General features: G+C 37.4%; 2 protein-coding genes across 2 annotated transcripts in view; both read right to left on the reverse strand.

The window, feature by feature from the left end:
- Positions 1-19,292, reverse strand: part of FBLN7 (fibulin 7) — an 81,783-nt gene that overhangs the window by 54,160 nt on the left and 8,331 nt on the right. The gene's annotated exons all lie outside the window — the stretch shown is intronic.
- The window catches only part of TMEM87B (transmembrane protein 87B), a 62,450-nt gene continuing 60,912 nt past the window's right edge, over positions 17,755-19,292 (reverse strand). Inside the window, exon 19 of the mRNA XM_026449774.1 lies at positions 17,755-18,199. Within this exon, the coding sequence (XP_026305559.1) occupies positions 18,140-18,199 (60 nt within the window). The 3' untranslated portion in view covers positions 17,755-18,139. The remainder of the gene's footprint in view (positions 18,200-19,292) is intronic.

The following is a 19,292-nucleotide window of genomic DNA, read 5'->3' on the forward strand; positions in this document are numbered from 1 at the left end:
AGAAGACATGCATACAGCCAACAGGCACATGAAAAAATGCTGATCATCACTGGCCATCAGAGAAATGCAAATCAAAACCACAATGAGATACCATCTCACACCAATTAGAATGGCAATCATTAAAAAGTCAAGAAACAACAGGTGCTGGAGAGGATGTGGAGAAATAGGAACACTTTTACACTGTTGGTGGGACTGTAAACCATTGTGGAAAACAGTGTGGCAATTCCTCAAGGATCTAGAACTAGAAATACCATTTGACCCAGCCATCCCATTACTGGGTATATACCCAAAGGATTATAAATCATGCTGCTATAAAGACACATGCACATGTATGCTTATTGCGGCACTATTCACAATAGCAAAGACTTGGAATCAACCCAAATGTCCATCAGTGACAGACTGGATTAAGAAACTGTGGCACATATACACCATGGAATACTATGCAGCCATAAAAAAGGATGAGTTCATGTCCTTTGTAGGGACATGGATGCAGCTGGAAACCATCATTCTCAGCAAACTATCGCAAGAACAGAACACCAAACACCGCATGTTCTCACTCATAGGTGGGAATTGAACAATGAGATCACTTGGACTCTGGAAGGGGAACATCACACACCAGGGCCTATTATGGGGAGGCGGGAGGGGAGAAGGATGGCATTGGGAGTTATACCTGATGTAAATGACGAGTTGATGGGTGCAGCACACCAACATGGCACAAGTATACATATGTAACAAACCTGCACGTTGTGCACATGTACCCTAGAACTTAAAGTATAAGAAAAAAAAAAAGATGCCCAGATTTCTTAATGTTTAAACACATATGTTCTACAAACAATTTGTGCAGTTGACACAATCATCACAGGGTCCTGAGGTGACATTCATCCTCCTCATCTTATGAAGAAGATGATGGGATTAAGAGATTAAAGTAAAGACAGGCATAGGAAATCACAAGGGTATTGACTGGGGAAGTGATAAGTGTCTATGAAATCTTCACAATTTATGTTCAGAGATTGCAGTAAAGACAGGCGTAAGAAATTATAAAAGTATTAATTTGGGGAACTAATAAATGTCCACGAAATCTTCACAATCTATGTTCTTCTGCCACGGCTTCAGCCGGTCCCTCCGTTCGAGGTCCCTGGAACAACACTTTGGAAGCAGCAGAGTGGTGGATGCAGTCAGGCACACACAGCCTTTGAAATCAGACATGCCTGGGCCAAATCTTACCCCCTTCTTGCTGTCAGTTTCAACTTGTAACTCTCTTAATCTTTACAGGCCTCAGTTTCCTGATTTATATATAAGAATACAAATATTTATCAAAGAGATTATGAGATTTCAAAATAATAAAGTGCCTAACACAATGCTGAGTATAAAGTAAGTGCTCAGTTAAAGGGACATTGCTTATACTGATGGTACCTCATATAGGGACAACATAAGAAGGAAACAAACATCTCTTGAGCACCTACTGTAAACCGGTCACAAATGCTCTCATTTGTTCTCATGACAACCCAGTGAAATGGTTCCCATTGTTAATCCCATTTTATAGATTGTGAAACTGAAGTTTAGAATGCTTCAGTAGGTTGTCCAAGATCAAACTGAAATTGAATAAATGCTAAGCAAAAAGAAAACCTGGATAAAAGGTGTAAGTGCTAATTTTGCAACTTTTAAGTCTAAAATTATCTTTAAATAAATGTGTATGTACAATTTAATGTTTTCTTTCACTTTATGTCAGTTATACATTATAGTTTTCAAGGAATTTTTAAATTTTATCTCATTTGCCAAATTTAGTGGCATAAAATAGTATTATTCACTTATCTTTTTAATGGCTGTAGGATCTCTAGTGGTAGCCCTTCTTTTATTCCTAATATTGATGATTTGTGCTCTTTCCCTTTTTTCTTAATTATTATAGCTAAACATTTATAATTTTTTTTCTTCTCAAAGAGCCAAATTTTTGCTTTATTAATTTTCTCAAGTGTTTGTTTAAAATTTCATTGGTTTCTGCTCATATCTTTATTTGTTTCAATACTACCTAGGATTTGTTTTAATCAGGTGTGGTAAGACACATAGACATGAAAATGATTTCCATGAAGAAAGAAGTTTTTATCATACTCACAGTCTCCTAAGAACAAGAGGGATGGTATATCAAGCAGGATCACACAGGAAAATGCCAAGGTGAGATGAGCAGGCAGAGAGAGAGGAAAAGAGAGAGGAACTGTGGACAAGAGACTTTATTATGGTTTTCGCAGGAAGGAACAATTGAAACAAGGTAAGCAAGCTAAGCAGGTTTAGGATTGGATAGTTTGAATAGTTTGGATGGGCTCTAGGCTCTAGGGGTGGTCCCTAGTTGTCCAGTACCCAGCTTTGTAGTGTTTAGGGCAAAAGGATATCATACCAGATAAAAGGAAGCAAGCAGGAGTACGGACTTGGAGTTATTTGGTTTGCATATAAAATGCATGCTCTAGAGCAAGTCATTTACTTTACTATCTTTCAGAATTTGCAAACTCCAGAGTAGCCCTTTCAGGTCAGCAAGGCCCCAGATGCAAGAACATTGAAAATACAGAAAATAAGAAAATATAGCTTATATTATATTATTGTTTTATTGCTTTCTCTTTCTTTGGGTTTACTCACTCAGCTATATTTTTCCTAGATTATCAAAATTGAAATAATTGTAATTGACTTTATACCTTTCTTCTTTCCTAATATAAGTGCTTAAAGTTATAGCACTCCCTCTAAGTACTACTTTAGCTGCATACTGCAAATATTGATATATGGCTTTTTCATTTTCATGTAGTTCAGAACGCTTTCTAAATTTTCTCATAATTTTTTCTTTGATCCATGGGTTACTTAGAACTGTGTGGTTTAATTTCCACGTATTTGGTTTCTTTCCAGACATCTTATTATTTATTTATAATTTAATTCCACTGTGGTCAGAGAAGACACTATATGTTTTCAGTTCTTTCTTTTCTTTTCTTTTCTCTTTCTCTCTCTTTCTTTTCTTTCTTTCTCTTTCTTTCTTTTCTTTTCTTTCTCCTTCCTTCCTTCTTTCCTTACTTCCTTTTCTTTCTTTCTTTTTCTCCACTGTATGTTTTCAGTCTCTTCCTCCTCTTCTTCCTCCTTCTCCTCTTCTTCTTCTTCTCCTCCTCCTCCTCCTTCTTTTCTTTTTCCTCTTCTTCTTCTGCTTCTCCTTCTTCTTTTCTTCCTTGCCTTCCTTCCTTCCGTCCTTTCCTTTCCTTTCTTTTTCTCCACTGTGTTTTCAGTCCTTCCTTCCTTCCCTCCTCCTTCTTTCTTCCTTTTCTTTCTGTCCTTCCTTCCTTCCTTTCTTTTCTTTTTCTTTTGTTCTTTCCCTCTTTTTTTGAGACAGATTCTCACTCTGTCACTGAGTGTGACTTTTTTACATAGCATATAATTGAGTCTTACCTTTTTATCCACTGTGAAAAATCTTTGCCTTTTAATCTGAGTGTTTGGTTTATTTAAATTTAATGTAATTATTGATATGGCTGAATTTAGGCCTCCCATTTTATCATTCATTTTCTATTTGTTTCCTTTGTTTGTTTGTTTGTTTATTTATTTATTGAGACGGAATCTTGCTCTGTCTTCCAGACTGCAGTGCAGTGGTGCGATCTTGGCTCACTGCAACCTCCGCCTCCCAGGTTCAAGTGATTCTCCTGCCTCAGCCTCCTGAGTAGCTGGGATTTCAGGCGCCTGCCACCACACCTGGCTAATTTTTGTATCTTTACTAGAGACGGGGTTTCACCATGTTGGTCAGGCTTGTCTCAAACTCCTGACTTCAGGTGATTCACCCACCTCGGCCTCCCAAAGTGCTGGGATTACAGGCATGAGCCACTGCACTCGGCCAGTTCCCTCTGTTTTTTATTCCTCTGTTTTCCTTTTCTGTCTTCTTTTAGATTAATTGATTGAATTGTTTAAAATTTCATTTCAATTCTTTTATTGACTTTTAAAGTATACCTCTGCATTATTGTTATAATTGTTTAATGTCTGCCACTGGATCACAATATACATTCTTAATTTACCATAGTGTTTTTTAGGGTTAACAGTGTATACAGCATATAAAATGTAAGAAGGCCAAATGTGGTGACTCATGTCTGTAATCCCAGCACTTTGGGAGGCTGAGGCAGGTGGATCGCTTGAGGCCAGGAGTTCTAGACCAGCCTAGGCAAGATAGTGAGACCCTGTCTCTACAAAAATAAAATGAAAAACATTAGCCAGGCATGGTGGTGTGTACCTGTAGTCCCAGCTACTTGGAAGGCTGAGGCAGGAGGATCACTTGAACCTGAACAGTTGAGAGGGCAGTGAGCCGTGATAGTGCCACTACACTCCAGTCTGGGCAACAGAACAAGACCCTGTCTCAAAAAAAAAAAAAAAAAAAAAAAAAAAAAAAAAGAAGTAAATAAGTAAATTAAATAAAATGTAAAAAGTTTGCAATCAAATGGGCCAATTACCAACTCCTGTCATTTATGCTATGGTGGTCATATGTATATTATGTCCATATATTTTTAAACTCCATAGTGTAATATTATAATTTTTGCTTTAAATAGTCGTATGGGTTTTTAACAAATTTTTAGCAAGAATACTCATATATTTACAGATATAGTTACAATTTCTGGTGCTGTTCATTTTGTTTTGAAGACACAAGTTCCCTTCTGGTATCATTAAAAACATTCATTAGCATACTTTGTATTGTATGGTTGCTAGCAACAAATTTTTAAAAATATGATTTATCTGAAAATGTCTTTATTTTGACTTTGTCCTTGAAGACTATTTTTGGTAGATATAGAATTCTGGGTTGACTTCTTTTACATTCAGCACTTTAACAATGTCACTGACCTGTTCTCTAGCATCCATTCTTTCTGATGACAGGTCAGATTCACTTCTGTCATTGTTCATTTGTACGTGATGTGCCATTTCTTCCCATTCATTGTGGTTTCAATATGATATTTGCATCTTTGGATTTCTGCAGGTAAAGCATGCCTACAAGTACTTTTCTGCATATTCTGGTTGGAGTTCACTTAGCTTCTTGAATCTATACATTTGTGTCTTTCACCAAATTTAGGGAATTTTGGGCCATTATTTAATCATTTAATCTAGTAATTTTTCTCCTATGTTCTCTCCTTCCTGTCCTTTTAGGACTACTTTTGCTTTAGAACTCTTACTGTTGTCCCACAAGTCCACAAGGCACTGTTGTTTCTTTTTTATTTTTCTTTGTGTATTTAAGGTTGAATATTTTCTATTGGTCTAGCTTCAAGTTCACTGACTCTTCTGTCACCTCAATCTGTCACTAAACACATCCAGTGAATTTTTTATTCTATAAGTTGGTCTCATATTTCCATTTTTTGTCATTGTTTTTGTTTTTTTTAAATATCGGTTTCTATTGAGATTTTCTATTTGGTTATTTATTATAAACTTTGTTTTCCCCTTTAGCTCCTTGGGAACAGTTATATCTGCAGCTTTAAAATCCTTTTTTTTTTTTTTTTTTTGGTCATTTACCATCTCGTGTGCTCTGAGGCTCAACAGCTATTGCTTGTCTTCTGAGTAGGGGTCACTTTTTCTGGTTTACTAGTATGCCTAGTTATTTGGGATTGTATCCAGGGATTGTTAATGATATGTTGTTGATGCTCCTTATTCTGTTGTGTTACCCTGAATATAACTTTTCAAAATTGAGATATAATTCATTTGCCACAAAATTCACCACATTACAGGATATGACACAGCAGCTTTTTAGTGTATTCACAAAGTTGTGCCATCATCACAAATACTGAATTTAAGAACATTTTCATCATTCAAAAAAGATACCCTACGCCCATTAGCAGTCATTCCTCATTCTTTTATTCCTTTGGCACTAGGAAACCGCTAATCTACTTTCTGTCTATGAATTTGCCTATTCAGGGCATTTTGTAAAAACAGAATAATAAAATATGGGGCTTTTGTGAGTGCTTTTCTTTCACTTAACGTGCTTCAAGAATCGTCTATTTTGTCACATTTAACAGTATTTCATTGACTTTTATGGCTGAATAATATTCAGTTGTATGGATATGTCATATTTGGGTTATCCATTCATCAACTGAATGTTTTGTTTACAATTTATGGCTATTATGGTGAATCCTAAAATGAGCATTCATGTACAAGTTTTTGTGTAGACATGTTTTCATTTCTGTTAGGTATATACCTAGGAGGGTATTGCTGAGTCATATGGTAACTCTTTAATCATTTGATTAACGGCCAGACTCTACCAAAGGGGCTGTGCCATTTTACTTCCCACCAGCAGTGTAGAAGAGTTTCAGTTTCTCCATATTCTCATGAACACTGTTATTTTCCTTTTTTGTTATTTTTATTACGACAGCTATCTTAGTGGGTGTAAAGTGGTATCTTACTAAGGTCGTGATTTTCATTTTCTTGATTAGTAATGTCTAGAGCATCTTTTTATGTGCTTATTGGCCTGTCGTATATCTTCCTAAAATGTGTATTCAGAACCTTTGCCATGTTTTGGTTAGATTATTTGTCCTTTCATTATTGAGTTGAAGGAGTTCTTCATACAGTCTAGATATAAGTCAGATATATGACTTGCAAATAGTTTCTCCCATTCTGTGGGTTGATTTTCATTTTTTGATAGTGTCCTTTGAAACACAGAAGTTCTTAATTTTGATGAAGTCCAATCTATCTGTTTCTTTCTCTTCTTGCTTATGCTTTTGGTGTGAACTCTAAGAATAGTTTGTCAAATCTAAGGTCATGAAGATTTACCCATATGTTTTCTTCTTAGAGATGTATGGATCTAGCTCTCACATTTATGCCTTTGGTCCATTTTGAGTTAATTTTTGTATATATTCTCAGGTAGGGGTCCAGCTTCATTCTTTTGCATGTGGCTATGCAGTTGTCCCAGCACCATTTGTTAAAAAGACTATCCTTTCTCCATTGAATGGTCTTGGCACTCTTGTTGAAAATCAACTGACCATAGATGTATGGGTTTATTTCTAGACTCTGAATTCAATTCCATTGATCTATATATCTATCCTTGTGCAATTACTGAACTGTCTTGATTATAGTTGCTTTAAAGTAAGTTTTGAGATGTGTGAGTCCTCATCTTAGTTCTTACTCAACATTATTTTGACTATTCTGAGTTCCTTGAAATTGCATATAAATTTTAAAGTCAGCTTCTCAATTTCTACAAAAAAGTTGGCGGGGATTCTCGTAAGGATTGCATTATCAGAATTAAGGTCAATTTGGGGAAGATTGCTATCTTAACAGTGTTAAGTCTTCTGATCTATGAACATGGAATTTTTTCAATTCATTTATAGATTATTTATTTTTTCAACAATATTTTATGGTTTTTATTGTACAAATTTTGCACTTCCTTTGTCAGATTCATTCCTAAGTATTTTGTTTTATTTTATGTATTTTAGAGATAGGATCTCACTCTATTGCCCAGGCTGGAGTGCAGTGGTGTGATCATAGCTCACTAAAACCTCCAAGTCCTGGGCTGAAGTGGTGGTCCTCATGTCCTAGCCTCCTGAATAGGTAGGACCACAAATGTCCATTGTCATGCCTGGTTAATCTTTTCTTTTTCTTTTTTGAGACAGAGTCTCTGTCACCCAGGCTGGAGTGCAGTGACGTGATCTTGGTTCACTGCAACCTCTGCTTCCAGCGTTCAAGTGATTCTCCTGCCTCAGCCTCCTGGGTAGCTTGGATTACAGGAGCCCACCACCATGCCCAGCTAATTTTTGTATTTTTAGTAAAGACAGGTTTCACGATGTTGGCCAGGCTGGTCTCAAACGCCTTACCTCAAGTAATCCACATGCCTTGGCTTCCCAAAGTGTCAAGTAATTCTTTTAATCTTTTAGTCTTTTGTAGGGTCTCCCTATGTTGTCCAGGCTGATCCTGAACTCCTGGCCTCAAGCGGGCCACCTGCCTCAGCCTCCCAAAGTGTTAGGATTACAGGCATGAGCCATTGTATTTTGTTCTCTTTGATGCTATTGTAAATGGGTTTCTTACTTTTATTTTTGGATTATTCATTGCAAGCTTAAGGAATATGATTGATTTTCATATGTCAATCTTGTATCCTGAAACCTTACAGAACTCATTATTGTTCTAATCGTTTTTTAGTGGTTTCCTTAGAGATTTTTATATACAAGATCATTAAATCTGCAAATAGAGATATTTTTATTTTTCCATTTCAATAACTTTTCTTTTTTTTTTCTTTCTTTCTTTCTTTTCTGATTTCCCTGGCTAGAAGCTCCAGTACAATGTTGAACAGAAGTGGTGAGAGATGACATTCCTGTCTTTTCCAGATCTTAGGGGGTGTCTTAGTCTGTTAAGCCTGTTATAAAAAAATATCTTGGACTGGGAAATGTATAAACACAAATTTATTGCTCACATTTCTGGGGGCTAGGAAGTCCAAGATCAAGGTGCCAGTAGATTCAGTGTCTGGTAAGAGCTTGGTCTGTCCCTCATAGATGGCAACTTCTTGTTGAATTCTCACATGGTGGAAGGGGCAAACAAGCTCCCTTGGGCCTCTTTGATAAGGGCAGTAATCAAATTCATGAGGATGCTACCATCATGACATAATCACTTTCTATAGGTCGCACCTCTTTTTATTTTTAATCATACTTTAAGTTCTAGGATACATGTGCAGAACGTGCAGGTTTGTTACATAGGTAGGTCACACCTCTTAATACTATTCCACTGGGGATTAGGTTCCAACATATGAACTTGCAGGGGATACAAACATTCAGACCATAACTGGGGGAAAGCTTCTAGTCTTCTGCCATTTAGTATGACATTAAGTATGGGGTTTTTTTTCTGTAGATACCCTTTATAATGTTGAGGAGATCTCACTCTACCTCTAATTTGTTGGTTGTTTTTTTTTTTTTTTAATCATGAAAGGGTATTTCATTTTGGCAAATGCTTTTTCTACAACTATTGAGATACTCGTGGCATTTTTGAGTTTCTGTCCTATTCATACGATGTTTTACATTAATTAATTTTCAGGTGTTAAACCATCTTTGCATTCCCAGGATAAAAACTGCTTGGTTCTGGTGTATAATTCTTTTCATATGTTGCTGGATTTGGTTTGCTAGTATTTTGTTGAGAACATTTGCTTCCATATTCATGAAAGATATTGGTCTGTAGTTTTCTTGTGTTGTCTTTGGCCAATTTGAGCATCAGGGTAATACCGACCTCATAAAATGAGATGGGAATAAAATTCCGTTTATTTTGGGGAAGAATTCATGAAGAATTGGTACTAATTATTCTTTTCTTTTCTTTTCTTTTCTTTTTTTTTGAGACGGAGTCTTGCTCTGTTGCCCGGACTGGAGTGCAGTGGCCGGATCTCAGCTCACTGCAAGCTCCGCCTCCCGGGTTTACGCCATTCTCCTGCCTCAGCCTCCCAAGTAGCTGGGACTACAGGCGCCCGCCACCTCGCCCGGCTAGTTTTTTGTATTTTTTAGTGGAGACGGGGTTTCACCGTGTTAGCCAGGATGGTCTCGATCTCCTGACCTCGTGATCCACCCGTCTCGGCCTCCCAAAGTGCTGGGATTACAGGCTTGAGCCACCGCGCCCGGCCGGAACTAATTATTCTTATTCCTTTTCTTCTTTCTTTCTTCTCCTCCTCCTCTTCCCTCTCCTCCTCCTCCCTCCTTCTTCCTCCTCCTTTTTTTCCTCCTCCTTCTCCTCTTCCTCTTCTCCCTCTTCCTCCCTTCTCCTTCTCCTCCCTTCTCCTTCTTTTTGAGACAGGGTCTCACTCTGTTGCCCAGGCGGGAGTGCAGTAGTGTGATCACGGCTCACTGCAGCTTTGACCTCCTGGGCTCAAGCGATCTTCCTGTCTCATCCTCCTCAGCAGCTGGGACTACAGGTGTACACCACCATGCCTGGCTAAGTTTTTAATTTTTTTGTAGAGAAAGGATTTCACCATGTTGCCCAAGCTGGTCTCGAACTCCTGAGCTCAAGTGATGCACTTGCCTTGGCCTCCCAAAGTGCTAGGATTGCAGACACAAGCCACTGCACCCAGGCTAATTCTTCTTTAAATGTTTAGTAGAGTTCAATGGTGAAGTCATCTGGGCCTTGACTTTTCTTTGTAGGTAGTTTTTACAAATTACTAATTGAATCTTATCACTTATTATGAGTCTATTCAGATTGCCTGTTTATTCTTGAGTCAGTTTTGGTAGTTTTTATCTTCCTAGGAATTTGTCCATTTCATGTGAGTTGTTTTACTGACAAAGTGTTATTCATTATATTCCCATATTCCCTCTCTTTACTTTTGCTTTTTTTTTTTTTTTTTTTTTGCTCTGTTTTCTGTATGTCTTATCTTCTTTGTTCCTCCACTTTTGTCTCCTCTTTTGTTCAAAAAAATTAGTAGTTTACCATTTTAATTCCTTTCCCATTTCTTTTACTACATTTTTTAAAAGTTATTTTCTTGGCATTGTCTTGGGGTTTACCAATAATGCCTTAATTTATTTTATTTTATTTTTTTGAGACAGAATTTCACTCTGTTGCCCAGGCTGGAGTGCCGTCACGCAGTCTCGGCTCACTGCAACCTCCACCTCCTGGATTCAAGCAATTCTCCTGCCTCAGCCTCCTGAGTAGCTGGGATTACAGGTGCCCACCACCATGCCTGGCTAATTTTTGTATATGTAGTAGAGACGGGATTTCACCATGTTGCCCAGGCTGGTCTCAAACTCCTGACCTCAGGTGATCTGCCCACCTCAGTCTCCCAAAGTACTCGGATTACAGACATGAGCCACTGCACCTGGCCTACTTTAGTATTTCTTGCAGGGCAAAACTACTGACAAATTCAGTTTTTATCTCAAGTGTCTATATTTTTATTCATGTTGAATAGTTTGCTTGGATATAGAATTCTTGACTGACACTTGGATTTTTCTTTCAGTACGTTAAATATATTATCCCACTGCCTTCTTACCACCATGGTTTCTGAGGGGGAAAAAATTAGTTGTTAATGTTACAGAGGATTTTTACTATGCAATGAGTCACTTCTCTCTTGTTGCTTTCAAAACTCCATCTTTGGTTTTGATTTTCCATCATTTGATTATGATGTTTCAGTACAGATATCTCTGAGTTTATCTTATTTGGAGTTTGCTCATCTTTCTGCTTAGGTAGACTATTTTTGTGTCAAGTTTCAAAAGTTTTCAACCACTATTTCTTCAAATATTTTTCTTCCTCTCTTTTCTTCTTTTGATACTCTCACTATGTGTGTCTGTATGCTTGAGGTTGTTCCACAGGTCTCTGAGACTCCGTTAATTTTTCTTCATTCTATCTTCTTTTTGTTTCTCACACTGAATAATCTCAATTATTCAGATTCACTGATTTTCTTCTACCTGCTCAGATCTGCTCTTGAGCACCCTCTAATAAATTTTTTGTCTCAGTTATTGGACTTTTCAGGATAAGAATTTTCACTTGGTTCATTTTTATCATTGCTATCTCTATTGACATTATTTGGTCAAACATCATTCTCATACTTTTGTTGTTTATACTTTTTTAGCTCATTGAATATTTATAAAACAGCTTACAGTTTTTGTCTAGTAAGTCAAACATCTGGTCTTTCTCAGGAACATTTTGTTTTGATGCTTTTTTCTTGTGAGAGATACACTCTCATTTCTTTGCTTATGTCATAATTTCTTGGTAAAGACTAGACATTTTAAGTAATATAATGTGGTAACTCTGAAAATCAGTTCTTTCCCCTTCAGTGGTTTGCTGTTGTTACTACTTGTTGTAGAGGTTGTTTAGTGACTTCTCTAAACCAATTCCGTGAAGGCTGTATATTTTGTAGTATGTGGTCACTAAAGTCTCTACTCAGTTATGTAATGGTTAGCCAATTATTGGACAGAGACTTTCTTAACCTCTCGGAACTAGTAAATCTCCCAGTCTTTGCCACGGTGCTTGTGTGTATGGTGGGGCACACCTTCAGCACTCATTGAGGCAGTTTACAACTGACTCTGCCTTAGCCTTCACTTCTTGTTTGTGGTCTTCGCTGAGCATGCACAGAGGCCTATGCATGCATGTGACCTTTTAGATTCCCATAAGTATGTTGAAGGTTTTTCAATGGCCTTATGGTCACCTCATTCTTTAGATTTTCCTTTTAAGGTTTTTGGTCAGTCTGTCGTCTGCTTTGAGTGTTATTTTTTTTTTGCTTTAGGCAGCTGTGACATGAAAAAACATGCCCGTGAATACTTTTAATAAGCATTCCCTGGAAAGAGGCATTTAGCAATGGGAAAGCTGTGACTCAGGTCAAATAAGGACAAGCCTTTCTAGCAGACTCCACTGAACCCCAAGAAAATCTCCACTTATCAAATGAAGAAACAGAGAATTGGAATTATGACCATGTAGAGACAAGAATTTGGAAGCTGAAAAGAAAGACAATGAAGTCAAATGAAATGACGTAGCAAGGGGTAACCAAAGCATATAAAATGTATTTCAAGTTTTGATGCCCAGTCCAACCCTTCTGTGGTATCTTTTTCCCCCTGACAATAAGGACCAGTGGTGAGGAAAACAAACTAGGAGGCAGTCTTCGACCCTGGTGTGAGGGAACTGTAGCCAGTGAAGCTTTCCTGGTCCTCCATTTTCCCATTTATAAAATGCTCTTAAAGGCCCTTTCCAGCTTTAAAGTTTTAAAGTATACCAAGATAACTGTTTTTCCAGGGCAGTGCTGTGTGAATTATTTCTAAGTTTTTTTCTTCATCCCCAAGTTTGTTTAGTGGCATTTGGTAAGTAAATTTATAAAAACTGTAAAGGGAAGAATTAGAGAAAAAGAGTAGAACACTTCAAGAGACATTACTTTGGCACCACCTGCTGGATAGCTTTCACATTTTTTCCTGTGCATAAACTTCCATTGCAGTTTGTTACTTTTTCAAAATGATTTTAAGGAAATACTGTCAAAATTATTTCCATCTGAATTCAGATATAAATCAGGTCAGCCTCCGACCAGATGTAAATATCAGGTCAGTCTCTGTTAATGTAGCTGTGAATTCCCTATCACTTAAGGGGCAGAGAACTTGCCCTGGGTAACTTCATTTTAACAAGTGAATCAATCCTGGAAGGTGTTTGAATTTCATATGCTGTTTGTTTCAGTTGAGTCTCAGTCACGCCTCAATCACTGCTGTACCTTTCACGTTAACCTTAGCTGTCTCCTGAAGGCTATGCACCAGGCACTTTAGATACATTATCTTACTTAACCTTCTCTAACAAACAAACAGCACTTTGTCAACCAAACTCCTCTCTCCTCAGGACTTTGAGGACATTAATTCCAGGATGATTCCCACCAGTATTATACTAGCCTTGCCACCTGCCAAGAGGGTAACTGTCAAATTATTTGACCCCTCTCTCAGTTTTCTAATCTACAAACCAAGGGAAATAATACCTCATTGGCTACTGTGAGAATACAGTGGTTACCAAAGCCTGGCACTCTGCAAGTGCTCCCAAGTCTCCCAAAATTCTCATCACTCTTATGACAACAGCCCTTCCTTTCCCTCTGGGACCACCCATCTTGTCCCTCTCACTCCTCATCTGTTAAAGCTGGGAGAATGTCCATGAAGAAAATTCCCCATGTCCCATCTACTAACAGCAAGATGGATTTCTTAATTAATAAGATTAAGCTGTGGCCCAAGAACACATTTCTCTAGCTTTTCTGATATACGGCCTAATTAAGGCACTATTATTTTTACATAGTTATGTTGAATATGTTTACCTTAGAAAATTAGGGGTAAAAATGAGGCCCCAGGGTATGGTGGGTCCACCAGACGGAAATAAATCCCAGGTGTCTGAGGGACGCTGTGGAGGAGGGTGGCCCTCGCCACCACTATACCTACTGCAGAATGGTCACATGAGCAAGAAATAAACTATATGTCTTATGTTTTTGAAAGGTTCAAATCAAGCTGTGACCACAGCCTAGCTGAGCCTCAACACTAACCATGTGTGCCACTCCGGTGCTTTTCTACAGAATCCTTTCTCTACTTTTTTTTTTTAATTATCCTTATTTCAAAATAATGAAGTTACAGAAAAGTTGGAAGATATAATGCATTTTTTCTGAACCATAAGAGTAAGTCGCTCTACCTTATTTTTACACAGACAAGCATTCACATATGTGCCGCTGCATCAGTTCTCATAAGTATTTTTATTATAAATTCTTCATAATTTAATGGCTAGACAATATCCCATAAAGTAGCTGGTTAAACCATAATTCACTTAACTATGATATTGTTTATCTCTAATTTTATTTCTACTTTAATGTTATAATAAACACTTTTGTACAGAAACTTTATTCTGTATTTTGAATCATTTTTTAAAAACATCACCAGAATTGACAGTATTCAAAGGTTATAAACACATTGTTGAACTTTTCACAAAAAAGGAATCAACTATATTACCATCATGAATAAGGGTGCTCATTTCATCAGACTTTGAAAGCAAAGGGATTTTACAAATATACCACAGTATAAACTTAGGTTAATTTGATTTTTTAAACTATCCCCTATCTTTTGTTTTGCATTTCTTTACTACCACTGAGGCTGAACACTTTTCCATGTTTGATTAACTGTGCCTCCTGTTCTAAGAATTTTATGTCCTGCCAGCTACTGGAGTCTATATATGTCTGTATGTCCTACAGATTTACATAACCTAGCACCAATAAATACTATCAAGAATCACTCAAAATTTCAGAGCCTTTTTATTAAAAGAACAAAATATTAAGGCACAAAATACATCAATTTTTCAAATGAAAACCCTTCAAATAGTTATGTCCTACATTCAACGAAACTTCTTCTAAATTACAGAATAATTTAACTTTTTAAAATAGAAAAATACAACTTCTTAAACTCCTAAAATTTCTCCCCAAATAAATGAATGTTTCCTAGTTTTAAAGAAGTTTCTTCACGCAGTACTGAGCCCCAATATTATAATGTATGCTTCCGTAAAAATCCAGTTTTGCCACTTACATACATTCAATATGCTTAACCAGTATGTTAACCTTCTTCTAAGGCTTGGTATTTTGTATTGCTTATTACATGCTTTGATCATACAAAGACACAAGTACCAGAACTAATGATTATAAATCTAGCATCGCATCTGTCAACTTTAGTCATGTACAGCCTAGTGCAACAAACTCAAATTTTTTTTTAAGAAAAGGATATATAAATCAAAATGTATATGTACATTTTTTATACTTTCAGCTTGACAGTATAGTAGTGTAAACATTGTACTGTAATACAAGGGGAAAAGGTGGTATTTTCTACAGGATGTGTAAGTTAAAATACTATTTTCTTTACAAGAAAAATATGGGAATATTCTATCATCTCTCAAGCCTAAAAAATTCACATATTCACGTTTTTCCTTATTTTTGCAATAAAATTAATTGCTGTCTAAAGCAGATATTTAAATACTAATCTAAATCAAATCATGAAAATTCCCTTTTAAGCAAATCTCACACATCATATGAATCTAATATGAATGGCATAACCAGAACACTTAAGCATTTTGCCTAGAAAAACATCAAACCAGACCCGTATCCTCAGATTCCCTCACTAACAGGGAGACCCATCCTGATGGGGGCATGCTAAAAGTAAACTGATTTGAGTGCCTCAGAGGACCTGATGGCCAGTTTCAGGAAACTTGGAGCAGAAGCAGGTATGATGAGCTGCTCAGTACCCCTAGGTATAACTTCTCCTGATGTTCGTCCTATGAACTATGGCACTAGAGCACCCCTCTTGCGTATGTGAGGGGCCTAAGAAGGCCCTTCATAGAAATACTCGATCCAGGTCATCAGCCATCAAGAGATGGCACAAATATTACTGAAGGTGACAGATAGCACATGCCCTTCTAGAAACAGTATTTGTGATGAGGCTACTAGGAGGGAATTCTGCTTTCTCTGGATGGAAGAAAAGTTTGCACCGCAGCCTGTAGCTGAGCTACAGAGGTAGCATCATTTATCCTACCAGCTGTAGAAAGACATGTTTTGGTAAACATTACTGAGGTTCTGTCAGAGGCAGTTTCCCTTGTTATCATACTCACCCTTAACACCTCACTCCCACTCTACCAGATTTGCAGCTCCTACTGCCTGCAAGCCCAGTATTCCACATCTTAAAATTCAACTAGAGCCACATAAAGAATAGGGGGTCAATCTGTCTCACAACTTGGGGAGTGGGGTATTAGATAAAAATGTTACTGGACTAAGGGGAGAATACAACAAAATATAAATGCTGGGAACTGTAGTGGGTGGGAAGCCTTTACTGCAGCAGAAACTGAAATAAGAAACGGAATTCACAATTGTTAAATTAGACTGTTTTTCTCCCTCGGAAAGATATCCCAAAGCAAGGGCATCTTGAAAAGCATGATTTTCTCAGTAATGTTTGCCAACACTGTTCACTTTCCACATGGTCACGACTGAAAACACATTTGCCAATATCTTTCAAGAGATATGACTACCAGAAATAGATCTTCTTTACTACCCTCTCTGAAATGAGTAAACAAGAGATAAATTCAGAAGGTAGGCTTTTGAAAAAAAAAGAAAAAACTTTGCTTGTGGCTTCACAGTGAAAAAACTTGGAGTGTTTGTGCCGGTTAAGATTTTAATATTTTCTTAATCAAAATTCTCCGAAGTCATTCTCAATTTACAAGGTTAGAACTCCTTCAAAGACAAGACATACAAGATTCTAGATTTAATTACTATTCTATATGTCCACTAGCCCTGTATCTTTGGTCATGAAAGCAGCAAAACATTCACATTTTCATCATACTACATTCAACTGCCTTTCAAGTTTAGAACATTCTACATTTTAAAAAAAGATATTAAAGTAAAAGATTTCATATTACACATTACAAATATACGATGTAATGAAATAAGGTACAAAACATGGTTGAAGGTTAAGAAACTATAAAATCAACAGTGATGTGGCATGCAAATAAATATATGTTTTTATTATGAAATGTAATATGCCAAGATTATGTAAAAGATACAGTTCTAATTTCCACAAAGTTCACCAGTAATGGGTCTCCCAGCTTGCCAGGTAGGAAGTGCTTTGGGGGAGCCATGTGGCCACCACCCACCCCAGCAGACTCAGCAGCATCACACGTACACATGGCCTGAGTGAGGGACAATGAAGGTAATTCTTTGGTAGTGACCCTCAAGACATCTCTCTGTGCACTTGTGTTCCCCTGAGCTCAGAGAAGACCTAACTCCATGATTTGATGTGCATGATGAGACTCAAACAAGGGCTTTGTACAGATTTTTATAAAGCGGGGGGGGGGGGGGGACACCTATAAATATGCCTATATTCAAACATTAACTGTTTTACTTAATATCAAATCACTTCAGTACAAATGTCAAAGAAAAGTACTATTGCATCTAGTAAACCCAAGACATAGAGACACGGATATACTATACTCCAGAAAATCAAAAGATATACCTCAAAGGTGACTAGAAAAAAGACCAAGGTATTCATTAAAAAACATTTTTCTTGGCCGGGCACGGTGGCTCAAGCCTGTAGTCCCAGCACTTTGGGAGGCCGAGACGGGCGGATCACGAGGTCAGGAGATCGAGACCATCCTGGCTAACATGGTGAAACCCCGTCTCTACTAAAAATACAAAAAACTAGCCGGGCGAGGTGGCGGGCGCCTGTAGTCCCAGCTACTTGAGAGGCTGAGGCAGGAGAATGGCATAAACCCGGGAGGCAGAGCTTGCAGTGAGCTGAGATCCGGCCACAGCACTCCAGCCCGCGCAACAGAGCGAGACTCCGTCTCAAAAAAAAAAAAAAACAAAAACAAACAAACAAAAAAAAAAACATTTTTCTTTAATCTGGAATTGTCATATGTTCCAGAGAAAAGAGGGAGAACCCAAACCCACAGGCCTGCCACCTGTAAGCTAAGAGGCATCTGTGCAGATCTTTCTCATAATACTTTCCTCAGGTTATTTCCAAATCCAATTTAATGGATATTCAACTGACACTCAAGAGTCAGCTTTAAAAGGACTGCAGAACCCTCCTACCACCTGAATTCTTCATTTTGATACACAGACTTCCCAGATAACACAATAGAAATTTGTTATGCAATATCAAAACAAAGCTCGCTTTCAGTCTTGATGAAGGATAGTCCTTCAGACTTAACTACATTTCACTTATATGGGTTCCAATCACATTATCTTTTCTGAAGAGAACATTTTTTCAGCCATTTCAGATCTGGTCATGATTTCCTAAAGAAAAAAAAAGAAGGTATGTATCAACATGTTGATGCTACTTCCAGAATCCTAACAAAAAATTTTGAATCTTTCAACAGCCACATTTAGGGGAAGTAAATATATTCCATAATATACATGGAAATATCAGATACAGAAAATAAAAGGCCAAGTACAGTGACTCATGCCTGTAATCTCAGCACTTTGGGAGGCCGAGGCGGGAAGATTGCTTGATGCTAGGAGTTTGGGACCGGCCTGGGCAACACGGTGAGACCTCATCCTTACAAAAAATTTAAAAATTAAAAAATAACCACATAATCCATACTCTCCAATAATGTATAGTCAGTTATCTGCTGAGAAGTTCAGAAAACTTCAACTTCTTGCTATCTAGAAAACATGTCAAGTTCAGAATCTCCAGTGAGAGGCAGGAATGGAGCTAAAATGGATTTCTTAGGCCTAGCTCATCTAGAGATTGGCCTCACTTTACTAAATTAATGTATTATTGAAATTACAGATGAATTATTTACTAATACTTTAAATACTCTACAGAAAGATGTAGCATAAAATTACTTCTAAAGGGGCATTTAAATTACTTTTAATCTACATTCTACATCTTTCTGTAGAGTTACGGATCTTTCTGTAATGCTACATCTTTCTGTAGAGTTATATACCTTGAAGTTTAACTGTTTTACAGTAAGGCCTTCTCAAACCTTCCTGTCCCAGTACAGTCAGATAACAGACCGATGCCAAAATCATTTCCCTTCTCTTTCAACGAATACAGCTCTGGCTCCTCTTATGTGCTACAGCCTCCATACAAGTTACTACTTAGCTACCACTGACTTCCCTGCACTCCTCCTTTTTGAAAGTTAATGTTCCATGCATCCAGCCTTTAATTCTTACACTTCAGATTTCTTCCTGCCTTGTGCCACAACTCAATGTCCATGTGATCCACAGCTAATTTTTTTCCCAAAACCTTTCCTAAATCCACATCCTCTACCCAAATTTCCTGCTTAGTAAATGAAAATGAGATAGAAACTTTAATATCTCAGCAAAAGGTCTACAAGTATCAGAGATTAACTCAGACGAACTGCCATCTTAAAATCTTTTAAAC

The sequence above is a fragment of the Piliocolobus tephrosceles genome, chromosome 15 (assembly GCF_002776525.5).
Source record: "Piliocolobus tephrosceles isolate RC106 chromosome 15, ASM277652v3, whole genome shotgun sequence".
In the NCBI taxonomy this organism is placed as follows: Eukaryota; Metazoa; Chordata; class Mammalia; order Primates; family Cercopithecidae; genus Piliocolobus; species Piliocolobus tephrosceles.